This window comes from Accipiter gentilis, chromosome 5, assembly GCF_929443795.1.
Source record: "Accipiter gentilis chromosome 5, bAccGen1.1, whole genome shotgun sequence".
In the NCBI taxonomy this organism is placed as follows: domain Eukaryota; kingdom Metazoa; phylum Chordata; class Aves; order Accipitriformes; family Accipitridae; genus Astur; species Astur gentilis.
In genome coordinates, this window is record NC_064884.1 from 32,905,434 (window position 1) to 32,930,032 (window position 24,599).

The window sequence follows — 24,599 nt, forward strand, 5'->3', positions numbered from 1 at the left end:
ATGACTGATTTTGCAAAAGCTTGGGTGTTTGTTAGTTTTTTACTAACAAGTTGCTGAGAAATGATTCTTCAGAGGCAAGTGAAATAAAAGCAACCTATTGAGTCCCTAGCCAGATACCAAATTTACCACACTTACTTGAAAAAGTCTCATTTTTGTTAAAAGTGTGCGCTCAGTTTTAGTGAGTGGGTTATCATTTGCTGAGATACTGTAGAAAGTCCACAAATGGTCAGACATAAATAGGTAAGTCTTCTTTACTGTTCTACACATCCACACAAAATACATAATGGGAAGAGACAACTAAAAACACAGAATCACGTTTGAGTGTGCAATTAAAACATTTATTTTCAAATTTCTTTTAAAAAAATCATGACATTTAACACTCAGAAAGGGTGATAGACAAGCAGCTTTTATGATTAAGAGGTAGTTCTGGACACCTCATCATTGCTTTTCTGAAAATAAAGACTTTAGTAATTCAACTATTTACTGTAGTGGATAAGCATTTTAAAATAACTCTTTATTAACTCAGAAGAACTGCCACTTATTTGTCCTATGGATTAATTGTCCAAGGAATACAGCAGCTAGAAGAAAAATTTTCAAGGCATCATGACCAAGAGCAGCATGCAATTTTATCAAATCTATCTACGTCAGACACATGACTGCACCCAGTGAAAGAGTCTTTGCCGAAAAAGCTTAACTTTTTGTTTTGGCACAAGAGCAGACCAAGGAAAACAACACAAGAAAATCCCTTGTTCCAAAACTGATAGACCTTTGTCTAACTTGCAGCTAACTGTCTTGAAGCTAAAGTCCTTATGCGTAAAAATGCAAAGAGAGGTCCCATTTTGCAAGAGGAACAGCAGCGGGACAATTTATTTCATCCCTGTCACCCAGAGGTAAAGCACAAGGAATGTCACTGAAGCTGACATTCATTAGCAAGTACTTCCCAAAACCATGAACTGACCTCAGGTGGCTCATGCCTTCATTGCCTCTGCAACTGAAGGGCTATACATTGTTCACATATTGCCTATCATTTTCATAACTGAAGTATTATGCTGCCCAGGGATTTTCTGTTTGCTAGCTCTAGCCTGCTGGCTTTACTCTATCCATTCGGCTCAGTCTCCCTACTGAAACACTAGAAATCAGCCCAAGTTGGTATCTGTAGAGTAGGGAACAGAAATGTCTGTTTTGTATGGACATCTAGCAGGTAGGGAAGCAAACAAGGAAAATTTTACTTTGCTCTGTCTCCTTAAAAAACATGTTTCAGTGAAGAAGCTCTATGTTTCTTTGCGAGTGTTCCTCTGGTGCCCTTGCCACGTTTTTGAGGCAGACACAGGGGAAGCAGTGGTGCTGATGAAAGTGAATCAACCCTTCAAGACGTGTAATAATTTCATAGTCAGGAAGAGCCAAGCTGGCAATGTTGAGGCCCAGCATCCGTGATACTACCTCTCGGAAATCTGCCAGCTGCAAAAGCAAACAGAAAGGAATTACTAATAAATCAAATACCAATCAAAGGAGATGCCTGGAAAAACATATACATATATGCACACATAAACCCACAAGGATTTGTATTAGCAGTGCAAAATGTAGGAATTTCTGCTGTTGCTCAATACAGAGAGATGAAGAGGGTGGAAACAGCCTTTTGGGGTGTAGCTCAAATACCAAAACATGTAAACAGCTGAGGTGCTAAGGATCTTGAAAACAAAACACAGTTTCAAGTGTTCTTTAGTATCCCTCACAGGCATATCTTCCCTGCTGAGTCAACAGGGAAAACTGAGCAAAAGACGGGAAGAGGATTTGTATTTGACCTAGATGACTGCAAACTATACAGACAACTGGAAACTCTGGTGGGTTCATCCCACGGCACAGGCTAAGGTGCTGGTCCTGACCTTAAGCTCCTGACCACTGCCTGCCACTGCTCCCCTCTACCCTGCACTTTCTTGTGGAAACCACAACAGAAAGGAGGAAGTTAGAAGAAAGGTGGAGGTTTCGCACATCCTTCAGTCTGACTTTGACTTGGAATCAGGATGCAGCCAAAATGCAAGATGCAGCCTGGGAAATGCTCATTTTTCTTCTGTCCGTAGCTGCTGAAAATATATCATAGGAAGAGTATTTGGCAAAGTAATTAAAGAAACCAGCTTTCTCTCTGCAGTTCCAAATGGGCAGACATCCACAAGTAATTGTCATCACCAGTGCCCCCGCCAGCAACTAGATTAAAAACTTAAGATCAGATGAACATGAATGCTGATTTACTCTTCTCAACTCACAATATGGATCATTTTAAGTCAAACTTCAATGCCTCTTCAATGGACAATGCATTACACAGCCCAAATGACCAATGTCTTAATACCCCTTAACACACAATTAAAAAAGGAAAATGTTCCTATTTGAGAAAATATGCTTGTCTTGCTATCTATTTGAACGTCAAGATCCCCATTCCCAAGCATGACAAAGACTCAAAATGTCACAGAAATGTCAAAACCATCAAGAAGCCAGACTGGTGCTCTGGTGTGGCAGCACTCTCACACCAACAATCATGCTGACAGCTAATGGTAGAGGAGCAGATAATTGCACTCCTGAAATGGAGATAACAGCACTCCTGAAATACGTGTCCACCCCCACGAATACTGTGCAGAACTCTAAAGCACTTGTAACATCTGTGAGGTAAACTGCAAAAACTGAAAACGAGGTCTCAGTTCCAAGACTTTGCCAAAGACAGTTTGTTTCATCCCAGAACAAACCCCAAGGAGTTGCCATCAGTTCAGAAAAACAAATATGGAAACTAAGACAGTATAGTGCAGAAGGATTTAAGAATTCAGTCCCAGCTATCTGTCTTACCAAGGCAGAGCAATGCCTTGGATGAAACATAGGAACAATTTAACACCAAAAAAACCCAAGTCCCCATATATTCTTTTCAACACCAAGTCAGGAGGTCACTGATGCAGGGCTCTGGCAGTGTGCTAGGCAAGTACAATTTAGCAGAAGCTAAATATTTTTTTAAACATCTGGATCACAGACAGAATGAGCAGGCAGCAGAGCTGGAATTTGTTTCCATACAGACTTTATGTTAAAAGATCAAGGCAGTCCTCTACGAAGATCCAGTCTTTGGATGAATTAAACCCCCACAAGATGTCTATACAGCAAACCCAGCTGATCCCATAGGAGCACATTAGGGTCTGCATTTTACAGCAAATTTCTTGTTCTCATATCTTTGCTATTGCATGCTGTTCAATTTAATTACAGCAACTGTGAGTAAACAAAATTGCAATACGACCATGTGTCAAATGCGATCAAAATAAATTTGATGCACTGATGCAGATTATTGGTCCAGCAGGATTTTGCCAGAGAAAGGTATACACAATCATCTCACTCTATTTCTGATGGGAAAAGGAGGTCATAGCTATACTGAATGGACAATAAATATGTTAAGAATTCAATAATTTTCATCAGCAAATAACCTAAACTGGAAAGCACATAGAGTCCTTAAACAAATCCTTTAAGCCATTCATTTATGTGAATTTTAAATTGCGGATTTTTTTTCCACTTTAATGGAATAACACTTAGACAAAAAACCAATTTTTCTGATTATTATATTGTGGCCTATAAAGTACAGTGCAGACAAAGCTGTAGTTCAGTGAAAATGCAGGAAAAGGGTTGATGACAGAGAAATTCTCCACATAAACTGACAAAAAGAACCATCACTCTTGGATGCAAAAATGCCCCAACAGAGGACATCAATCTGAATTTTAAAAATTCCAAACAAAAGCAACAGACAATACACAATGTACGATCTTTAGAAAGCTATTCCATGTCTCACATGGAGCAAGATGCATGTTTATACTCTTAAGTGGATACAGTGCTGTAAGCACATTATGAACAACTTTTTAAAATCTTGCACTAAAACATGTAAGAGCTAGAAAAAAAATTAGATGAGAAACATATTTCAGCTTTAAAAACAATGCAACAGAAGTATGAAGAACAGAACAGTTCTGCTGAAATACTAGAAGCTAATAGAAGTACCACCTAACTCTAAGGCTTTCTTCAATAGCAGTTAATATTTCTAAGATAGTCACAATTTGAAGTAAAGGAGAGAAATAGTAGAAAGATAAACATCACTAAAGACTCAAAACCAAAAGTTTGCTACAGGAGTAAGCGCTCATGATAAATTTTCTTTGCACCTTCCATCCAGTGAGTAAAATCATCTGAAGTAAAAGAGAGGAAATGAATAAAATTTAGAGCATTTATTAGGAGGGGGGAGCAGAAGTAAAAACCACTACATTTTGTTTTCATGCTGTACCTACAGGAAAGTAGAAGGGGTCTTATTCCAATAGAAAGAAAAGAAGGGGCGGGGGAAACCAGGACTGGAAAAAAATCCTTATAACAAAACCACCAAAAACTCAACCAAAACATTGACATTTATATTCTTACTCCAAGTACTACTGCAAATAAGGACTTGAGTTAAATAGATATAAAAATAAAATATATTCAGATTTTAATCTGTAGTTGACTGCAGTGGTCATATACTGATGTTATCAGTCACTGTGAACATCATTTTTTCATCAGTCATTATGCATACTCTTTATCTAGTCTTATTAAAATGAATGTCGGCTATGCTGATAGTTATTTATATTCAGAAATATGCAATAATGATATATGAAGTCAGGAAGTTTTTCTGTTCATCCCACAGACAGAAGAAATCCAGTATGGATATCTGTAAACTTAGACTTACTCTTGTGAAATTTCAATATGTCCGACTAATTCTCCACTATATATCTATTCTACTAATATCTACTTTTTTGACTCTTCACATATAGCTTCATCTCTGTACAGCTTTTACTCTGCAGTATGATTTAATAATGCTTTGAGCACCATTTTTTTAAATGGTTTTATATGTCTACCCAAGAATATGCACAATTTGCTGTTATTTGCTAAAGCCACCAAAGCTGACTGTTAATCCTAAAGCAGATTGGCAGTGTTATTACACCCCCCATTACAGGACTTCACTTCTAACAGTTCAGATGCTTTGATTCTGCATTCTCTGGAGAAAAAAAAAGAAATAAAGAAAAAAAAGGAACAAAACACTGAAATGCCAAAGCTAAATTTTCCTCTTAAACTTAGTAGGAATTAATAGTCTAAAGAGCAAAGAACAATCAGAAACACTGTGTTAAATTCCAATTATGAGTTAATTTTAAATTATTTGAATCCGATCTTGATTTCTGACTTCACTTAGTTATGTTCTGCCTTTTTTTATGATCACAAGACAAATCAATATCTTAACCAGTTGGCAGTAGTTCAGTTCTGCATACTTTTAATTTTAACAGCATGGAAAATAGCCATGCAATATTACGATGTTATTTAACATTACACATAGTGAGTGAAAAGCAGAGTACACAAGCTGTCAACCCGGCCAGATCAGCTCCATCAGGTAACAGCAATTTCAGTTTATAGTAGTTTTCTTGACATGCATACAGACACAGATGACATAGCTGTGCTTATATTCAGATTAAATATATACACACATGCTCAGATAAGTGTTTAACATCTGCATTCGCTACCTTTTACAGAGAGTGAGAGAAGTCTGGTCTTGTTTAGCTTCCCCAAGAAGGAAAAACAACTGAGTCCGAAGCAGGTGAAAAATTACACAGGATTGAGGATAACGAAGGAATTCTTGGGTAATGGCTCCAGAGAAGTCAGGGAAAAAAACTAACGTGTTAATTAGTGAGAGAGAGAGTTTAGAATGAAGTATCTGATTTAGCAACAGTAGCTTTATATTAAGGACAGATTTTAGCTAAGTAAACTGGTAAGATACAGGAAAGTATGCTCTGAATATTACTGGCAATTCTCATATTCTCAAAATGCCATTACTGCTAATCAGCACTGCACAAGTACCAGGCATTGGTTTTCCAAACAGCTTTGCTCCTAGTTTAGCAGTATAGTTCTACCTGCATGTATTCAAAATGTTTCTGTGATGCAGATGATTGTGGATGCCGGTGAATTATAAGTTGACATTTTTCTTTCACTAACCCAGAAAGCTTGAGAACTAGTGCTATGCTGTCCTTGAGCATTCTGCACTTCGTAGCCCACTTACCTCACTTTTCCCATATTCTTCAAATTCAGCCAAAGAATACTGTAACAGTATTCAAGTGGCTTGAAATACCTTGGGTTTGGACAGTACAAATTCAACATTTGTGTGGTTTTAGTAAGTACTCGATGTATGACTCCATGTAATAATTTCCTGAATACAAGTCATACCTTCTTCCATGTGCAGGATGCTTAGTTTCCTCATGAGACATACGAAGAAATTAAATTTTCCTGACAAATTTCTAACCTTCAGTATAAAACAAAACAGTGCTAAAGCTTTCCAGGAAGAAAGATCCCCAGGTTGTTGGTCTGTCCTCCATGTGAGAAAAAAAATATTTTTCTGGACTTTTTTTTTGAAATAGCATTCTTAAACTTCATCCAGAGTCATTGTTAAGGCCAACATATAGCGTAACAATTTTAGCTGGGAAAACTAACAAAGTTCTAAGCAGTTGGAATAAGGAATTTAAAATTACACATTTTTCTACTTTAAAGAAGCATCACACTAGCTTTCAACAATTATGCCATCTATAAAGTTCATACGAAACACAATATGCAGGTACTTCACAATTATTTGAAATTCGAATGGAACAGAACACATTTACTAATGTGTTTCCCACAAACTCCTTACACTCTCCTCAAGGTGAGTTATCACAAAAAATTTTCTAATCTAAACTTTAACAAAGTTATATGTCACAAATAGATGCAAACCAGTTACATTCAAAGTCTGGTTTGGTTTGGTTTTATTTTCTGATCTTTTCCAACATTCTTTGAATTTATGGCCTGTACATAATAACATAGAATTATGGAATGATTTAGGTTGGAAAAGACCTTTAAGAACATCAAGTCCAACTGTAAACCTAGCACTGCCAAGTCCACCATAAACCATGTCCCTGAGAGTCACATCAACACATCTTTTAAATACCTCCAAGGATGGTGACTCAACAACTTCCCTGGGCAGCCTGCTCCAATGTTTGACAACCCTTTCAGTGAAGAAATTTTTCCTAATATCAAATCTAAACCTCCCCTGGCACAACTTGAGGCTGTTTCCTCTTGTCCTATCACTTAGCCTTGTTGAATCTCATACAATTGGCAAGGAGAAAGTGCAAGAGATGGATGAGGAGAAACATGAGGAAATGGATGAGGAGAAGTTGGTAAGTTTTATACCTAAAATATATGGAGAAAACATACCTTAAAAAGATACCAGGATTTTAAAGCATTTTTATACTTCTCCAAAAGATGATATAATATTTTGCAATGAACAAAGAAAACAATGCATGTATTCATTATTCATTCTCTTGCATATATAACTTGAAAAATAGTTTTGCCTCTCAGAATCACAACTGCTACTCTGGCTCACAAGTGTCTGCTAAAATTTCCTTGTTTAATAATGTTCACAAAAGTTTTCAGCACAGCTGGATAGCTGCTCCACCTATATCACATTCTTATATTCTACGTGACAGCTAGCATTTCTCAAATACCTATACACCTACCTGTCTCTCTCTTTTTGCTAATTCTGCAAGGGCTGTTTTAAGCACCTTCATCTCATTGGTAACTGCTTCTAACATAGTTTTGTTTTTTTCTTTATCTTCAGTAGCTTTATGCTCCTTTAAAAGGAGTTCTGATTTGACAGAGGTAAGTTGTTTCTCAGCCTTTTCTTTCATTCTTTCCAATTTGCCTTGAGACTTACTGAGTTCTTCTATTGTTCTGTTCTGCTCCAAAGTTTTGATCTGCAATAACATAAAATAATGTTAAATTTGTCACACTTTTTCATCTAACACAAACAAATAATAAAAATATCAGGAGTAATCTTAAGTAAGCACTTTAAAGTGGTTTCTTATGGGTTCTTGATGAAATTACATGCGCATGTGAACTGAAAAGTTATTAAAGGAAACTGGCTAATTTCAACTCAATTAACAAAAAGACTTTTGTTTCAAAGACAGTTAATTCTCTAAAGGTTTTGTGAAAAGAGGTGACTGGACAGACAAAAACCCACAGTGAGAGTTCACTTTGTGCTAGCCCCTGGAAAAATAGTATGAAAAAGAGTTGCCAAATGTTTTTTTGGTAAAAATTGTTCAGCTGGAACATGCCGCTACTTATCTCTTATTACTCCATCAGCCACAGGACAAAAACTCACATAAAATCACTCTTCCTTTCTTCCAGCGGTGGCAAACTATCAATGACTGCACACTACCTGTATTCACCTGAGTTAAAGCAGGTAATTTATTACTGCTGCAATGTAATAAAACACAGGAACAATGAAAATTCAGCATCCTGCCTGTTTTAGGTGGAAAAAAACCCCTTTTTTTCCTCATACCTATCAGAATAGACCTTCTGTGAGCAATATATGGGAAAACACAAGATTACAGCCATATCAACAGGAAAGAAAGGGATGCATATATCATATTTTTCTTATACTAGCCTGAAAATTTACATTGTGCTTTACAGATGCTACTTAGTATATCCAGACAAATTGCAAAATACCCAAAACATTGTAATGTTATAATTGTTTTCCCCACCTAGATGGATTTGAGCAATTCTCCATGAACGCATTTATTGTAAATGAACTCCAGCTGTATCCAACTGGAATAGAAAAATGGACAGAAGCACAAATGTAACCTTTTAACTCACCTTAAGTTCATTGGTTTCAGACAGCTTGGCTTTGAGATCAGTATTAATTTCCCTAGCCAGAGCAAGCTGCTTCTGTAACCTCTCTATCATCTTGTGTAACTTTCTGACAGCAAGATTGGCCTCATCCCTCTCCACAGCTAAGGTGGTCCTTACTTGCTTCTCTTCTTCTAGCTGGGTTATTTTCTGCCGCAGAAGGTTCATGTGCAGCTCTTTGCTTTCAAGTTTTTCTTTCTGAGTCTTCAACTAGTTTTCCAAACACAAAGATATTTGAAAAAACATACGTGAAAGACAATGGTACTACACAGACAGTTTTGCAAATTTAATCCGTGTTGCATATTTAACCTGAAGTCCTATTCCTCTCTTGAAAACCCTGAAAAGCAGTATAAACATATATACACTAACTTGATACCATTTATATTATCAATTCACTGTGCTTCTCCATCCCTGAATTTGTGCACTACCTTTTAGAATGAATTTACATATAGACTCCCCCCAATTTGGACATAAATACTTGTGCATTATTCATAACATCTGAGATTGTCTGTAGTATAAGACTCTAGTCAAATGCAAGAGGTAAGAGGGATTCATTAAGGAAACTGTTTTCAGTGGTGGTAGTTTAAAATATTTCCATCTTTAATCATTTAATTAAGGCTATTGTTCAAGAAGGAGAATCAATATACAGAAATAAGAAAGCTTTCATTCACTGCTCCAGTACAAGGTCCAGCAGCTTAATTTTGTAATTTTGGTGCTCAGGGAGCTACCTGTTTTCAGTTTACCTGAGCTGAGCTGCCAGGCTTTACTCTGGAACATCTAAGGAATATTAACATACATACTATACTCCCTGCTAGAGAGGCAGTTGCTTCCAGAAAAAATACAGTATTGTTTTAAACAGACCTAATTCTAAGCTCTGAACCGTTCTGATAATCCTAAAACCAGAAGATTGTACTCTGTCATAACAGGATGTTGGAGGGGTGTCTGACCAAATTTGAACAGATTTGCTCCTAAAGGAGCACAGTTCTTGTTGGAGATGTTAAAATTCTTCATGAAGTACAACCAACACCCTACTAGTTTCTAAAGAAGGTTGTGTAAGATGTCCCCCTTCCCAGCAGATCCTTTTAGATTTAAAAAGTAGACATATATACATATATAAACTTCATACATTTATTTAAGAAGGTGTGAAAAGCAGTATCATGTATTTAACCAACTGGTGATTTTAGTGGTTTTAATTTGCAGTCAGTTTGAACAGTTTGCAAATGTTTACTATCTTCTTTTTATGTAATGGACATCTTTGAAATTCCTTGCACATACAGGAAGCTGCAATCTGCTGCCTCTAGCAAGCAGCTACAGAAGTATAGCCATAATGTTTATCTTTGAAACAAACAGTTACAGTATGTCTTTTTTGCCTACCTTCCTTCTTAGGCTATATGCCATAGTCTTGTTTTCAATCACTGCATCACCTTCCAGTTTCACCAACTGCTCTACCCGGGCTAGGATTGCATCCTCATTCATATCAAATCCAACCTCTGCTGCTAGGCTATCCAACTTCATCTTCTCGTTAAGTTGCTCCAGAAATTTTAGATACTAAGATAAGATGTGGAAAAGTGGGTAAAAGAATAAAAGAACTTCATCAAAAGTCCTGAAGTACAATTTAAAAGCAATTCCCCCTACACCAGCAACCAACTATATATAGCCAAGTCCACTACCCACAAGAAATAATGTATTGAAGGGGTACCTTTACAGTACATACTCCTGACACAATTGCAAATTCTCCATTTGTCCTTTTTTAGTCAATATTTATTTTGTTCATAAATCCCTGGACCTACTGTATTTATCTTCTCAGCAAGATGAGATTGGTTTTTGCTCCTCTGTACTAAAAGCACTAGGTATGTGTGTCTGCTTCTGACTCCAATTCCTGTCTGTGGCTCTGCTGCTTTACATGACCATGCAGTGACAAGAAGTTAGAAAGGACAGCTACATCCCAACTATTTTCAAGTGCTGTGATTGCCCATTGCTGTAAGCAATAAAACAGGTAAAACTGGTACCAGGGATGCCATGGGCAAAATCCAATGTAGTCTGAGGAGATGCAGGAATGTTAACATGGCCAGTCTTTTGCCCTTCTTTGGAATAGCAAGTTTTAGAGATAACAGTTATTGGTTTACAAATTGCTTTAAAGACTATTTTCATTGCATCTCCATCTGGTTTACTGATGTGAACACATACAGATGTCAAGTATTATTTAATCTGTTTTTTCCTTCTTTTGTCCTGTCCTGCTAGCTCTTTAAAAATTGCATTAGTTCCCTAGTCTCAATTAGCCTCTCTTGCAAAATCCAAAGCTCTCCTCCTCACTAAGAACTATGTTTGCCTTTGTTTTCTCTCACTTCTGTTGCAGGTCATAATCTTTGCAAAGAAACAACAAAGGGGGGGAAAAAACCCCCAAGCAAACAGTTCCATAACTGTTGCTTAAGCCCAAGATGTTAAAACATAGCAAGAATCTCTTTTTGTTTCATGATGCTTCTGGTTCAAAAAATTAAAACCAGCAGCAGCAGAAGAAAGCACTGAAGTTGTTCATTAACAGAAAAAAATCACAACAAAAATCTCTTTATTGCAGCAAAATCTAGAGAGAAATTAAGAAACTAGGGCCACGTGTTCTTCACGGAGGAAGCAGAGGGGAAGGAACAGCTCCATTTTGTGGTTTACTCCCAATGTGGTGGATGCTTCATTCATAAAAGTTATTCTCGTAGATTAATGTAAAACAGACAGCACCAAATTGTTGATTCTTTGCAAATTCAACTTTCTAAGCATTGATCTTGGCCTGGTAACATGCTACAACTTTGTCTTTCTTAGCGTATTGGATGGCTGGTTTAGCTTTCCAGGTACCGTGTCATTTTTCAAAATCTTAGTATGCAGATGTGTTATAGGCTAACATTGTGTTCATTCATACAATTAATAAAAAAATCCTGGTAGCCATGATGGTCTAAGGATATAAAAGAATCAAGGACTGCAAGATCTTGAGAGACTGCAGACCAGATGATGTATCAGAGAAAGACAGAGAGATCAGAGAAAGCTTTGAGATCAGAGAATCCTTGAAGGACCTCAGATGTATTTACAGAGACTTCTTTTAATCTGGGGGGGGGGGAGAGTGTCCACATTGAATGGATTTTGAACCCAAAAGCTTAACTACTTTTTCCAACTAAGATTGTTGGTCAAAGAAAAGATATTAGCACTCCCTACATCATGCCTGACTTTGCTAATTTGCATTACTTACAGTACTGTGAGTAATATTCCAGCTGATCAATGCAATATAATTAGCTGTATCTCTGTCTTTAGTGACTTTTATGCAAAAGAAAATAATGCATCCACCTACTTTTTGGTTCTCAAGCTTCAAACCATCTTGCATCAAATCTACAGACAGTAATTCCTCTTCCAAGTGTTTCAGCTGATCCTGGAAAGTCTCAGAACATTTTTCAGCTTTCCTGCTCCTCTCCAGAGCTTCTTGGTACAATCTGGTCTGATTTTCCAAAGCTTCAGTCAATTTAGCTATTTGGCTTTCAAGCTGAGATACCATCTACGGAGCAAACAAGCCAATAAAACATATGGAGTTAGGCGAGTATGGAAATGTTAGAAAGATATGAAAGATGCATCCTCAAATTATTAAAAAGAGGGTAAAATACCTATCTTTAAAATATATATATATATATACACACACACAATTAAAAGGACAAAAAGAGAAAAATCTGCTCTAACCACCAGGAGAAAATGGCAGAAATAGTGACATGTGAGACACCCAAAAGTGAACAGCAGAAACTGTATTTAAAATGAGTAAACTAAAAGGGGCTAACATCTATAAAAAATTAATACAAGCTAATTTAGACACAAACTTTCCAAAGATGTTAGCAAACCAGCAACACCTGGCAGTCAACTACCATTCTTTAAAATAAGCCAATAAAATCAGTAGTCTACCAAGGAGCTGAGTGCAAAAAAATAGAACAAGTAATTTAGAAAATACATGCAGCATGTAAGTGGGAATGTAGATACAGAATCATAGAATCATTTAGGTTGAAAAAGACCTTCAAGATCTCGAATCCAACCATCAACCACGCCCACTAAATCATGTTCTGAAGTGCCTTGTCTACTTGCTTTTTGAATACCTCCAGGGATAGTGACTCAACCACTTCCCTGGGCAGCCTCTTCTGGTGCTTGACAACCCTTTTGGTGAAGAAATTCTTCCTAATATCCAACCTAAACCTCCCCTGCTGCAACTTGAGGCTATTTCCTCTCATCCTATCTCCAGCCACCTGAAAGAAGAGGCCAGCATCCAACTCACTACAACCCTCCTTCAGGTAGTTGTAGAGAGCGATAAGGTCTCCCCTCAGCCTCCTCTTTTCCAGGATAAACAGCCCCAGTTCCCTCAGCCGCTCCTCATATGACTTGTGCTCCAGGCCCCTCACCAACTTGGTTGCCCTTCTCTGGACACGCTCCAGCACCTCAATGTCTTTCCTGCAGTGAGGGGCCCCAAAACTGAACACAGGACTTGAGGTGCGGCATCACCAGTGTCGAGCACAGGGGAACAACCACCTCCGTGCTCCTGCTGGCCACACTATTTCTGATGCAGGCCAGGATGCCGTTGGCCTTCTTGGCCACCTGGGCACACTGCTGGCTCATATTCAGGCAGCTATCAACCAGCACTCCCAGGTCCTTTTCTGCCGGGCAGCTTTCCAGCCACTCTTCCCCAAGCCTGTAGTGCTGCATGGGGTTGCTGTGACCCAAGGACAGGACCTGGCACTTGGCCTTGTTGAACCTCATACAACTGGCCTCGGCCCATTGATGCAGCCTGTCCAGATCCCTCTGTAGAGCCTTCCTACCCCCGAGCAGATCAACACTCCCGCTCAACTTGGTGTCATCTGCAAACTTGCTGAGGGTGCACTCGATCCCCTCGTCCAAATCATTGATAAAGATATGAAACAGAACTGGCCCAAACACTGAGCCCCGCGGAACACCACTTGTGACCCACCACCAACTGGATTTAACTCCATTCACCACAACCCTTTGGGCTCGTCCATCCAGTCAGTTTTTCACCCAGCAAAGAGTACACTTGTCTAAGCCATGAGACGTCAGCTTCTCAAGGACTATGCCATGAGAGACAGTGTCAAAGGCCTTGCTGAAGTCCAGGTGGACAACATCCACAGCCTTTCCCTCATCCACTAGGCAGGTCAGCCGGTCATAGAAGGAGATCCGGTTGGTCAAGCAGGACCTACCTTTCGTAAACCCATGCTGACTGGGCCTGATCGTCTGGCTGTCTTGCACGTGCCATGTGAGCACAATCAAGATGAACAGTTCCATAATCTTCCCCAGTACCGAGGTCAAACTGACGGGCCTGTAGTTCCCCGGATCCTCCCTCCAACCCTTCTTATAAATGGGCATCACATTGGCAAGCCTCCAGTCGTCTAGGACCTCCCCCCTTGACCAGGATTGCTGATAAATGATGGAAAGTGGCTTAGGAAGCACGTCTGCCAGTTCCCTCAGTACTATTGGATGGATCCCATCTGGTCCCATAGATTTGTGAGTGTCCAGATGGCGTAGCAGGTCACTAACTGTTTCCTCCTGGATTAAGGAGGGGATATTCTGCTCTTCGTTCTTGCCTTCCAGCTCAGGGGGCAGAGTATCCTGAGGATAACTGGTCTCTCTATTAAAGACTGAGGCAAAGAAGGCATTAAGTACCTCAGCCTTTTCCTCATCTCTGGTGGCAGTGTTGCCTTCTGTATCCATTAAATGATAGATATTCTCCTTGGCTCTCTTTTTATTGTTAACATAGTTGTAAAAACATTTTTTGTTGTCTCTTACAATAGTGGCCATATTGAGTTCTAGCTGAGCTTTTGCCTTTCTAATTTCCTCTCTGCAAATGTGATATGGATAAGTAAGTCTCAGAGGACTGCTTCCAAATTATCAAATCTTAAAGGGTGTTCAACTAAAAGATTCTGCTAAAAAAAAAAATAATAGTTACTGTAATCCAGCCAAAGGCCAAGGCTAAAAGGATAGAATTTCATAACAATAAATTAGACTAACAATGCTGAAAACACTTCTAGCTCTACACTGTTAACTTTGCAACACCTACATACAGTGGAAGTTGTAAACTACTTACAAATTAAATGCCTGAAAGCATTTTATTACAGTACTGCCAAATACTGAAATACAGTTCTATCCAAAAAGTTGCTTGCTTCCCTCTTTCCCTCTCTCCTCTTCTTACTGTCATATAATTATTTGGTTACATAATTAATTATGTTGCATTTGTAACTCAGTGTTCAGGCACCCATCTCCAAACAGTCTCTTCATTTTAAGCATCTTTTTGCCTCCTGTTAATAAAATGAACAATAAGCACACAAAACTCCCATTAATTTTAATGGCACGGAAAGGTTTCCAACTTAGACTGCAATTGAATACAAACAATAGTTCGCACCCAGCCTGCCTAAAAAACACTGAGAAATTACTGTTGCTCCTAACAGTGGCAGAAAACACTGAACAATAATAAAACTGCAAGACCCCACACAGACATTTTATGCTTTTCTGCATCACATATCACTCAGTATGAAAATAATAAAGCTTTCAGTAACTTGTACCCACAGAGATGCACTGCTGCCAGAGAACGCAGAGCCCCTTTATCAGGCTGCAGAGCGGCGCTGGGCACAGTCCAGCTGTGTAGGGCTTTTACAGGCTTCAAAGGTCCATAAACAGGAGAAGGTGAGGGATCACAGAAGGTGAGACCACAAAACCACTAAGTTGTCGGTTTATCTTCCAGAGCATCCTGGAGTAACCTTCATCTTTGGCTTAGGGACAATCAACAACTTAAGGGTTTCCTAAAATATAGTTGCACCCTTATTACCCACCCATGCCTCTATCCAGTGACTATACAAAGGCCGCATTTTTGGTCCTGTAGTTCTGACCTCCACAATTTTCTGTGCCAATGACTTGTGCAGCTTCACCAGCCAGCCTGCAAAAAAACAATTCCTGCTTTTTGTTTTAATGTGGCTAGCTGATAACTTCAAATGAAGACCTTTTATTTCTCGTGTCAAAAGAAGTTGCACATACTCATTTCCAGAGGCACCTCCTACCTTGGGGACAGCAGGGTTCATCACTGCTGCAACTAAATAACCCTCAGTTAAAATCTTCCCAAACTTTATTTTTTTCTCTTGTTCTAAGCTTTTATTTCTTCTTGTGCTAAGAGGGCATGTGCAAGCAGCAGGCTCAGCCCCACACCACATCAGAACAGAAAGTGGGCTACAGCTATGCAGTCGGTAGGACATTTCCCTCAACAGCCCAAAAGTCACAGGCAGGCACATGGTGGACTTAGGATGAGTGCAAAAAAGCAGCGTGTAGGATGAAGTTACAAGGTCCTTCACATCATAGTGGTAATTTTTTTCCTCTTTTCCAACATAACAGCTAAATATTCTCATCATCTTAGTATTATCTTGACAACTAATAAACTATACTGTTCTGGTTTGGTAAGATGCTATCTTAAACTTCCACTGATTTATATGTAACCATACACACACACATGCACCTAGTACAATTTTTTTTTAAGACCTCTACCAGCTGAAAAGCATTAGAGCTGCCACATCTCTTATCATGGTACTTATGACTTGTACTTTGCTTTACTGCATTGCACTCACCATCCCACGCTGGAAAGATCTTGTCTGTTGAGCCTTTCCTTGCATGGAAGCCTCTAGACACTCTCACGGCCCTTCCGGTACTTTTTGAGGGCCCTTTTTTTGAATGAAGTGATCATAACTGTGTGTGCTACTCAGAATGCAGCAGCCATGGATTTATACAGTGGCATAATTATGGTTTTCATTTTCTTCTCAACTTTTTTCCTAATAATTTCTCACATTCTAGTTGGTTGGGGTTTTCTTGGTCAGCCCTAAGTCAGTACCTATATTACTCTGCCTTTATCAATGTTTCCTTTAATTTCCCAAATTATTTTCCACTCAATTCTTTTGTTTGAAGGATAAAGTGGATAAATCCCTGAAAGTAAATATGCATTTATGACATTGCCATAAAAATCATTATGAAACAAGAACAGCAGGAGATTTTAATGGGAGCTGTAGTAGAGCCTAATCAATTTTTGGCATTTAAGAGTCTGTATATGAATATGCAATGACAAAACCTGATAAAATTAAGATAATCTACAATCAGATCTGCTGTGGGTATTCAAGAGAAACAGTTTTGGCCATATGAATTTAATTTGCTGCAACAGATCTGCAACAGAACTTGTCAAACAGAAAGGATCTGAACCCAGAGACCTCATAACCAGGGCTGAGCTCTGTATGAACTGAGAACATTTGCTTGCCTTGGACTCCAGGTGCCCATGAACCCCTCCATATGTTACAAATAATAAATGACAAAAACACTGAAGAGCTGTGCAAACATATTCAGATGATACACATATTACTATAACTGCTGAAAAGATCATTAGGACACTGATTCAAAGCAGTTTCTTAATCCTGCAATAGAATGTCACTGGACATTGTCAGAGTATATGCTGATAATTTTTTTTTTTTAATGAAATTACAATTTTTGCTAATGTTAATGCTAAGGGCTAGTATACAGACTATGACTAACTCAGATGCCCTTCAGATGCCAAAATCACCATAGTTAGGAGACATAATCTTCAAAAGCATTTCAGATTTCACAGAAAGTCTGACTATAGCAGTTGCAGGTCTTTTAAAATTTAAACTTTTCACAGTTCTGTTTGACAGGTGCATATGCAGAGGTAAGCCACACATAGCTGACTGGGCTTGGATGTAAAGATGAACATTTTGCCAGTTCATCTAGTGTATACAATCCCATACACAAAACTCCCAGAGGAGCTGTAGTGATGATTTAAAAATGAAAACCCAAAACCTGTTTAGAGAAGGCATCAAAACACTCAGAGAGGGTCCTCTTTCTCCCAAATTCTTGCATTGTCTTTTCCTGTTCCCACTAATCTAGTTTGCAAAGGCAAGTTGCTTGCAGCAATGTCCTGACAGATATGAAACAAGCTTTACTCAGGGAAAGGAAAGATCTCATAGTAATCCTCCTCCTGTTATACGTTAGTGCATTCATTAGCACATTTTTAATTTCCAGCAGCAAGGTACTCAGCTGCTGGATTCATACCCCTAGCTGTCCTGGCATTGCTGCTGGATTGCAGCCACAAAGGGACTGTTTTGAAACAAGCTAGCTAGGGCACCGCAACGCTGCAGGCTAATTTACCCTGCCAAGTTTAATGACTCACTTTTGTGGGTCTTTTACTTAAGGCTGGACAGTTCACTGAGAGGTCTATAAGAAATCCTATCTGAAGACAATTAACCTCTTTCCTGATTGACTGATAGTAAAGCATATGTATCCTAATACTGATGTTATATCCAAATCCTGGAAAGAAATTCACCCAGAGATGCAATAGGAATCTGATCAACACAGATATACCAACATGTATATTCCTTACAAATGGAACCCTAGAAAATGTTCTTTTAATTCTGATTTACAGAAAGAAAAGCAGTTTGCTGTAAAAAAATTTTTGATGACAAAGTCTGTGTTCTATTAGAAACAGCTTCACAGGTACATAATATTGGCATTTTAGCTTAGTTATTTCAAAGACCCTAATCTTAACGCAGAAACTCTCCTGAGAATAGATGCCAGCACTGCTTTAATAACATAGTTCACTTTGGGGCCATGCAAATAAATTTTTCCAAATGAGTCATAGCAGTAAAATATTAAAGCTTCATCCCTTAACATACTTAGTAAATACAATGATCTACAAAACTTCATCATTCAACTACAACAACCAAATTCACCAGGCAGTATTAAATTTAAAGCTAATATTTATGGTTCAGAAAACTGAGCCACAGTTGTTTTTTTTAGAAAGAACTAGCATTTTGAGGGAGTATTGCTAGAAGTATAGTAAGCAATTGCTGTATTTGCTAGCAGAGGCAGAATGCTACGCTAGACGTACCTGATATAGCTCCTCTACTGTATAAAAATAAACCAACAAAAGATGGCAACTGTAAGACCAGCATCTTAGCTCCAAAGCACAGATTTAGGCAGTGACAGATTGGAGTTGATACCTGCTCTGTTTTAGTAACAAAGGCTTCCTTTTAGCACATATATTTAATTTTGATAGCAATAATACTGAAAAACAAATCTGTCTCCATCCTCAGACATCCCCCCCAAAAAAGGGAGTTATTTTCCATTGCAAAAGTCAACAGGTGTTTCAGGGGGCGGGGCAGGGAAGTTAGAGCACAGCATCCAAATAAATCAATTTTAACATAGTTATGGGAAAATACCTGTTTTTCTGAACATGAGTTTCTTTACCTCTAACATAAGAATAATCACAGCTGTTTAGAAAAAAAATAGTTGATTATTGTATATTTTACAGTAGTTCTCTAACAGAACATGACTTCTCACATCTCACTTCTCACTACTCTTACTTGAAGAACCAGCCACATTCCCATCAAGCAGCTGGAAAAGTTCATATCTGCAACAAAATACAGACCAAGTTTGAATCTTCCCCAATACTACCAGTCTGCAGGATGATCAAGTGGGCAACCCAGCATGTAAACCTAATATTAAGGAATAAAATCAGGAACAATAAGAACTGAAACAAGTAGCACACTCTATACATGTACTGTAGTATATCCACAAAGAGACTAACAGCTGCTCAATGTACTAGACAAATGGACTTAGCCGCAACTGAATCTTAGAAAAGCAGTAGGTCACTTGAAAGCACTCCCAGGAGCAAAACCTTTTTACTCAATAGCTAACAGTCAACCTAAATTTCCCTGTGTCAGCTGTTCTCAAAATAATCAACACTCAACAGAGTGTACTGCATGCCAAAACACTAAACAGTACAAACAAACATGCACATAAAATTCTCATTAGATTTCAATTTGAAAGCATTTTGCTTATGGAAACAACACTCCATGACATATAGCAAAACTGTAAAGGGCTTCTATATGAAAAAGTTGCTGCCACATTTCCACTTCGGTGGATCACTTTCAAATGTTAATAATTTTTGCAAATCTTGTTTTAATTGAAATTTGGCATACTGACTCTCAAACTAAGGTATAGGGGAGCTGGTTTGTGTTTTTTAACAAAATATTTAATCAAAATTCACAAGGATATTTTCAAGAGCTATTTCCAATCTTGGACAGAATACAAAAATATTTGCTAACATAAAAACCTATCACATCAGCAGGAGATGCTAGAATCTTAAAACCTGGCAAGGACACAGAAGTTGTTTTTCAGTGGCTCAGTTAAAACAGCTTTTGATTTAGTGTGTAACTTTTAATTATACAGCAGTCCTCACTGACAAAATTAATATATGCCCATGTAAGCAAGTGAGAAACTTCAGTGCAGCGTTGGGATACCAACATTGGTCAGACTGTATTCTGGCTCACCTTCCTCCTCAGCTGTCCCTTCTCTACCTGTACATACAAACACACCTTTGCAAACACTACCAGTCAAAACACCTTGACCCAGAGGATTAGAATACCCAGCTGCCTTCCTATTGCCTTTCTCCTGGATGGTGAACAGTTAGAGTTTCAACAATGTTTACCTCTAAGTGTAAAAATACTTTTTTCTTTTTTAGGTGCAGGTTTTGAGGGTTGGAGGGAAAGAAGGAAATTTCCTGGGACAACTCATCAATTATGTCTGCTTTGAGAAGCAAGTCAGTCCTTGAAGTCACTACTGTAGAAGCAAATCCATACTTGTTCACATGTTCTACTAAATCATAGCAACTACACGTCCACTTCTGATGTCTGCTAAGTGACACCAAAACCAAATTTCAATGTCTTACCTGAAAGACCATTCCATGTCTTTTCTTGTTAACAGCTTCTATTATTAATTTCATTTCTGACCTCTTCCTACTTAATAAAACATAGATGCTTTTCACCTATTATCTCAAATCAATAGACAACAAAATTAAAGGTTTCTATAATTTCAAAACCTAAGCAGAAGGAACCAACATTCTAACAGATTAATAAAATGAAAAAGGATCCAAAGAGAATAAATACACACATTGAGCAAGTGTAGTAGTTGCTGACTTACTATTTCTTTACTCTTCTCTTTGCAGTTTATTTCTTGGATCCTCTCCAAAATGGCCTTCTCGGAAGGTTTAACTATTGCAGATCTACCGCTGAGTAGAGTAGCAATTTGCTCTTTAAAAGCCACTAGAGATGTCTGAGCAGTCCTGACCTCTTCTCTGCTGCTCTTCAAGCTTCTATCCAGCTCACCGGAAGATTTCTTCAGATTGTGCAGTTCCTGCTTTGAAGCGTCCAAAGCTTTCTGGTTAGCAGTCAGTTTATCTTGGAGGTTTCTAATTTCCATCTCCAAATTCTGTCTCCCTATTATAGCACTGTCCAGATCCTAAAATACATGAAAGATTAAACCAGGCTTTTAAAATTTGTTATAAGCCCTCTACTCCACACACAAAGCAGGGAATAATTCAGAAGCAGGTCCTGCAGATAGAGAAATTAGGACCCATATTACTTATATGGGCTCAACATCAGGGCTTCATAGGAGAACTCCCACTGAAATTGGTGAAAGCTCAAAGCCTGCTGTAATCACACTATAGACTAACCTCTTGCAGTGGGCTGCAAGAAGTAATACATGAATAAAATTTGCAGGTAAACAAAAAGCAATTTTTAATTGTAAAACTATTGCTATCTTATTTTTTCATTCAGATAATACAACTTAGAAAACAAACGGTGAACAAGATGTAACACAAATAAAGCCAAAGTACCACACCTTAGAGGGGAAAGAATGGAATGGAATGGAATATTTCAGCTGGAAGGGACCTACAATGATCATCTAATCCAACTGTCTGACTGGTTCAGAGATGACCAAAAGAATACACAGGAACTCTTTGAATATAGCGTTAAGAGCAGAATTAGAGGTGATCTCTGAGATAATTTACCTGAATGTGACAAAAATTCCTGGTATTATTTATACACAGAAATGGGGAGTGAGGGGCCAAACAGAAAAAGATGATGATGTTAAGACAGCATAAAACAAGGTACAAATGCTCAAAACCAATTTCACCCCAAAGAAGAAATCTTTAGACTGTGAAGCACTTAGAAAAAATTTCAGAAAGGGGATTATCCTGACCTATGTCATTTTCTGAAGAAAGCAAAATTCCTATTACCATAAGGTCAAATTTGCCTGAGGAGTAAAAGAAAGTGAATGAAGAGCTATGCATCCTTCCATAGAGCCTACAAGTGCCCCCATCTGCTGCTCAGCTGGGCTGTCAGTGTGCAGAAGCATGACTGGGGAAGGACTAATGGGATAGCAGTTCTATCTAGTAACCTTGTAAGATTTTTTTGGTTTTGTTTTTTTTTTTTAAGATGTCAGTCCCTTGCATTTCAGAAGTAATACACTCAAAGATAATGTCTTTGATAGGGAGACAGGGTACTGTAAGATAAGGCTACCTGGTGAATAGCCCATAGAATTTACTGCTCAGGGACATCCTCATATCTTTGGCATTTTGTCATGGTTCTCATTCAGCCGCTGACACCCACGATCCTCTCTTTCTAAGACCAGAGCTTTTAAAAGTTATTTTCCCTTTACCTTCTGATAAGTCAAGACTTGGTTTGGAAAGAACTAAAAATAGCTAGTACATATATACCTACATCTGTTGTTTATAAAATATTGACCCAACAGGACAGAGCAGACAGACAGAACTGTGTATCCTGACCCATGGCACAAAAGCAAATGATGACAGAAAAATGAAAGAAAAATAACCCATCTAAACATAAAGAAAAAAATCACCTCTCTTATTCAGTCAGCTTGTGAACCTCTTTCCTTTCCCCACAATACCAATATTAAGAGTGCTTACACACTCATATACAAGAATAAAATTTGCAGTGAAACCAACTAAAAGCATAGCAAAGACTAAGCCTTCATTCCTCAGGGTATTATCTGATTGATAGGCACAAATGGAAGAGAATATTACATCACACAAGACACAAAATCATGCCAGAGGATGGCATATTTATAGAGAGTGGTTGAATTTCTCTGGAAATTTCAGTTGTTTAGCAGAGGCTCAGTAAGTGGATTGGCATGAAGATTGTGTACATTGGAGTTAAAGAATTGTTCCCAGAGCAGCTGTGAATATGGTGACCACTTGGGGGTCTCTCAGGGTCTACATGCGCTTGCTGCATAGTCATAGTAAGTCATTTGTATTATTAGAATACATGCTAATCATGTAATAAATCCAGGAGTATTTATGTAGATCAGCAGTGAGGATGAACAAAAAAGGAGTTTGGGAGGCACCTTTGGAAATAAAATAGAAACTTACAATACTAAAAAACCTAAAATTTTTAAATAGGTTCCAAAAGTCAAACATGCAAACACATAAATGAAGACAAACCAAAACAAACCCTGTCATTTAGGAAATTATTTGTTATTACCCCTTTCTAAAGTAATTCTAGAACTCTCTTGGAAACAAATGTTGGCATCATTCCTTGTTATTTTCTCTTTTTTATTCTAAACAAGTCCTATTAATAGAAAATTCCCACCTGTGCTCAGAATTACATTATGGTAATTACAGCAAAGAATAAAGAATGGTTTATTTCAATTATAGTTTTCAGCAGTATGTATTTTTCCTTTCAGAAAGGCAGTGCAAAAGTAGTTTGCCAGTACCAGAAGCTTACCTCATTACAATCTTGTTTCAAATTGTGAACATCTGCAAACAAACACAGTTGAATCAAAAGATCAAGCTATAAAATAAGGAACTGCAAGCCTGTCAGTGCCCAAACATTTGAAAAAAAAAAACTCCAAACCCAAGCAATTTACAGAATGAAAAGCCATAAACATCAAAGCATTGAAATTCTTAACAATTCTCCTTAAAACCTCTCTTGAATGGAGAGCATTTACAGTGGCTAGCTGCAGCAAGGTCAGCCTAAGCACTGAACAGTATCCGGAAATTCAGACTGTGACACGTAAAGGTGATATCCCAACTAGAAGAAAACCCCTAAGAGCCTAAGTGATCAGTGCAAGCAGATAAAACAATTTCTACCACAGAAGACTGAAAGGATAGAACTGCAACAGTTCATGTTTTCTCTTTGGCCTTTCAACACTTATGGTTAATGTCACATGGCTCTGAATTATATGAAGGTTTCAGTGTGCAGTTTGTAGGGTCAAAAAAGCTACCCAACACTGACACACAACCGATTTTGAAAAAAGGAATAATTATGGAAATTGATGTTCAAAGAAAACAGAATTAGACATTAGGTGGATTTACCCAGGGTAAACTGTGTCAATGACACAGGTGTTAGACACCAGAGATGCAGATCTACCACGGCAATGCTCACCTATGGACACAGAAAGCAGCACCAAAGGTTCTTCAGCTATCTGAGACCAGAGCAAAAGGGCTCATATGGCATAGTGCCATACCTTAAGTTACCCACTCAGGCTGGGATGCAGTCTACCCACGCTCACCTGCTGGCACGCTACCTGCACTAGACTAGAGAAGATGTAAGAGTACCCAGACCATTGCACAAACCTGCAAGGCCTCCCTCATGAGAAATCAAGTGTTCAATATTAGCTCAGCTGCATTTACAGAAAATGTGTTCAAGCTGTAACAGGTGGGGAAAATTACTGCTGTCTTTTAAGCAGAGAAAGAGAGGGACTTTTTTATAAGGAATGGCTAGAAGAGCTGTATTTAACACTGCAAAACAAAATGAGGGAGATATGATCACGTTAAAGAGGCAGACAAATGAAAGAGAAGAAACAAGGGAGAAGGTCTTTCAAGTAATAATACATATCCTCACTCTGTTGATCTCAATATCTACTATGCATTTTTTTAAAGCTGTGATAAATCATCCTTAATATACTGTATTCTTTCATATTTCTCAAAATTTCAACTAGCA

General features: G+C 38.2%; 1 protein-coding gene across 1 annotated transcript in view; it reads right to left on the reverse strand.

Annotated features, from left to right (window-relative positions):
• Window positions 1–722: 722 nt before the first annotated feature.
• The window catches only part of ARMT1 (acidic residue methyltransferase 1), a 67,370-nt gene continuing 43,493 nt past the window's right edge, over window positions 723–24,599 (reverse strand). The window contains exons 10-15 of the mRNA XM_049801294.1: window positions 20,779–21,096; window positions 12,068–12,268; window positions 10,111–10,284; window positions 8,704–8,946; window positions 7,566–7,802; window positions 723–1,458 (exon numbers count right to left, since the gene is read on the reverse strand). Of these exons, the coding sequence (XP_049657251.1) occupies window positions 1,258–1,458; window positions 7,566–7,802; window positions 8,704–8,946; window positions 10,111–10,284; window positions 12,068–12,268; window positions 20,779–21,096 (1,374 nt within the window). The 3' untranslated portion in view covers window positions 723–1,257. The remainder of the gene's footprint in view (window positions 1,459–7,565; window positions 7,803–8,703; window positions 8,947–10,110; window positions 10,285–12,067; window positions 12,269–20,778; window positions 21,097–24,599) is intronic.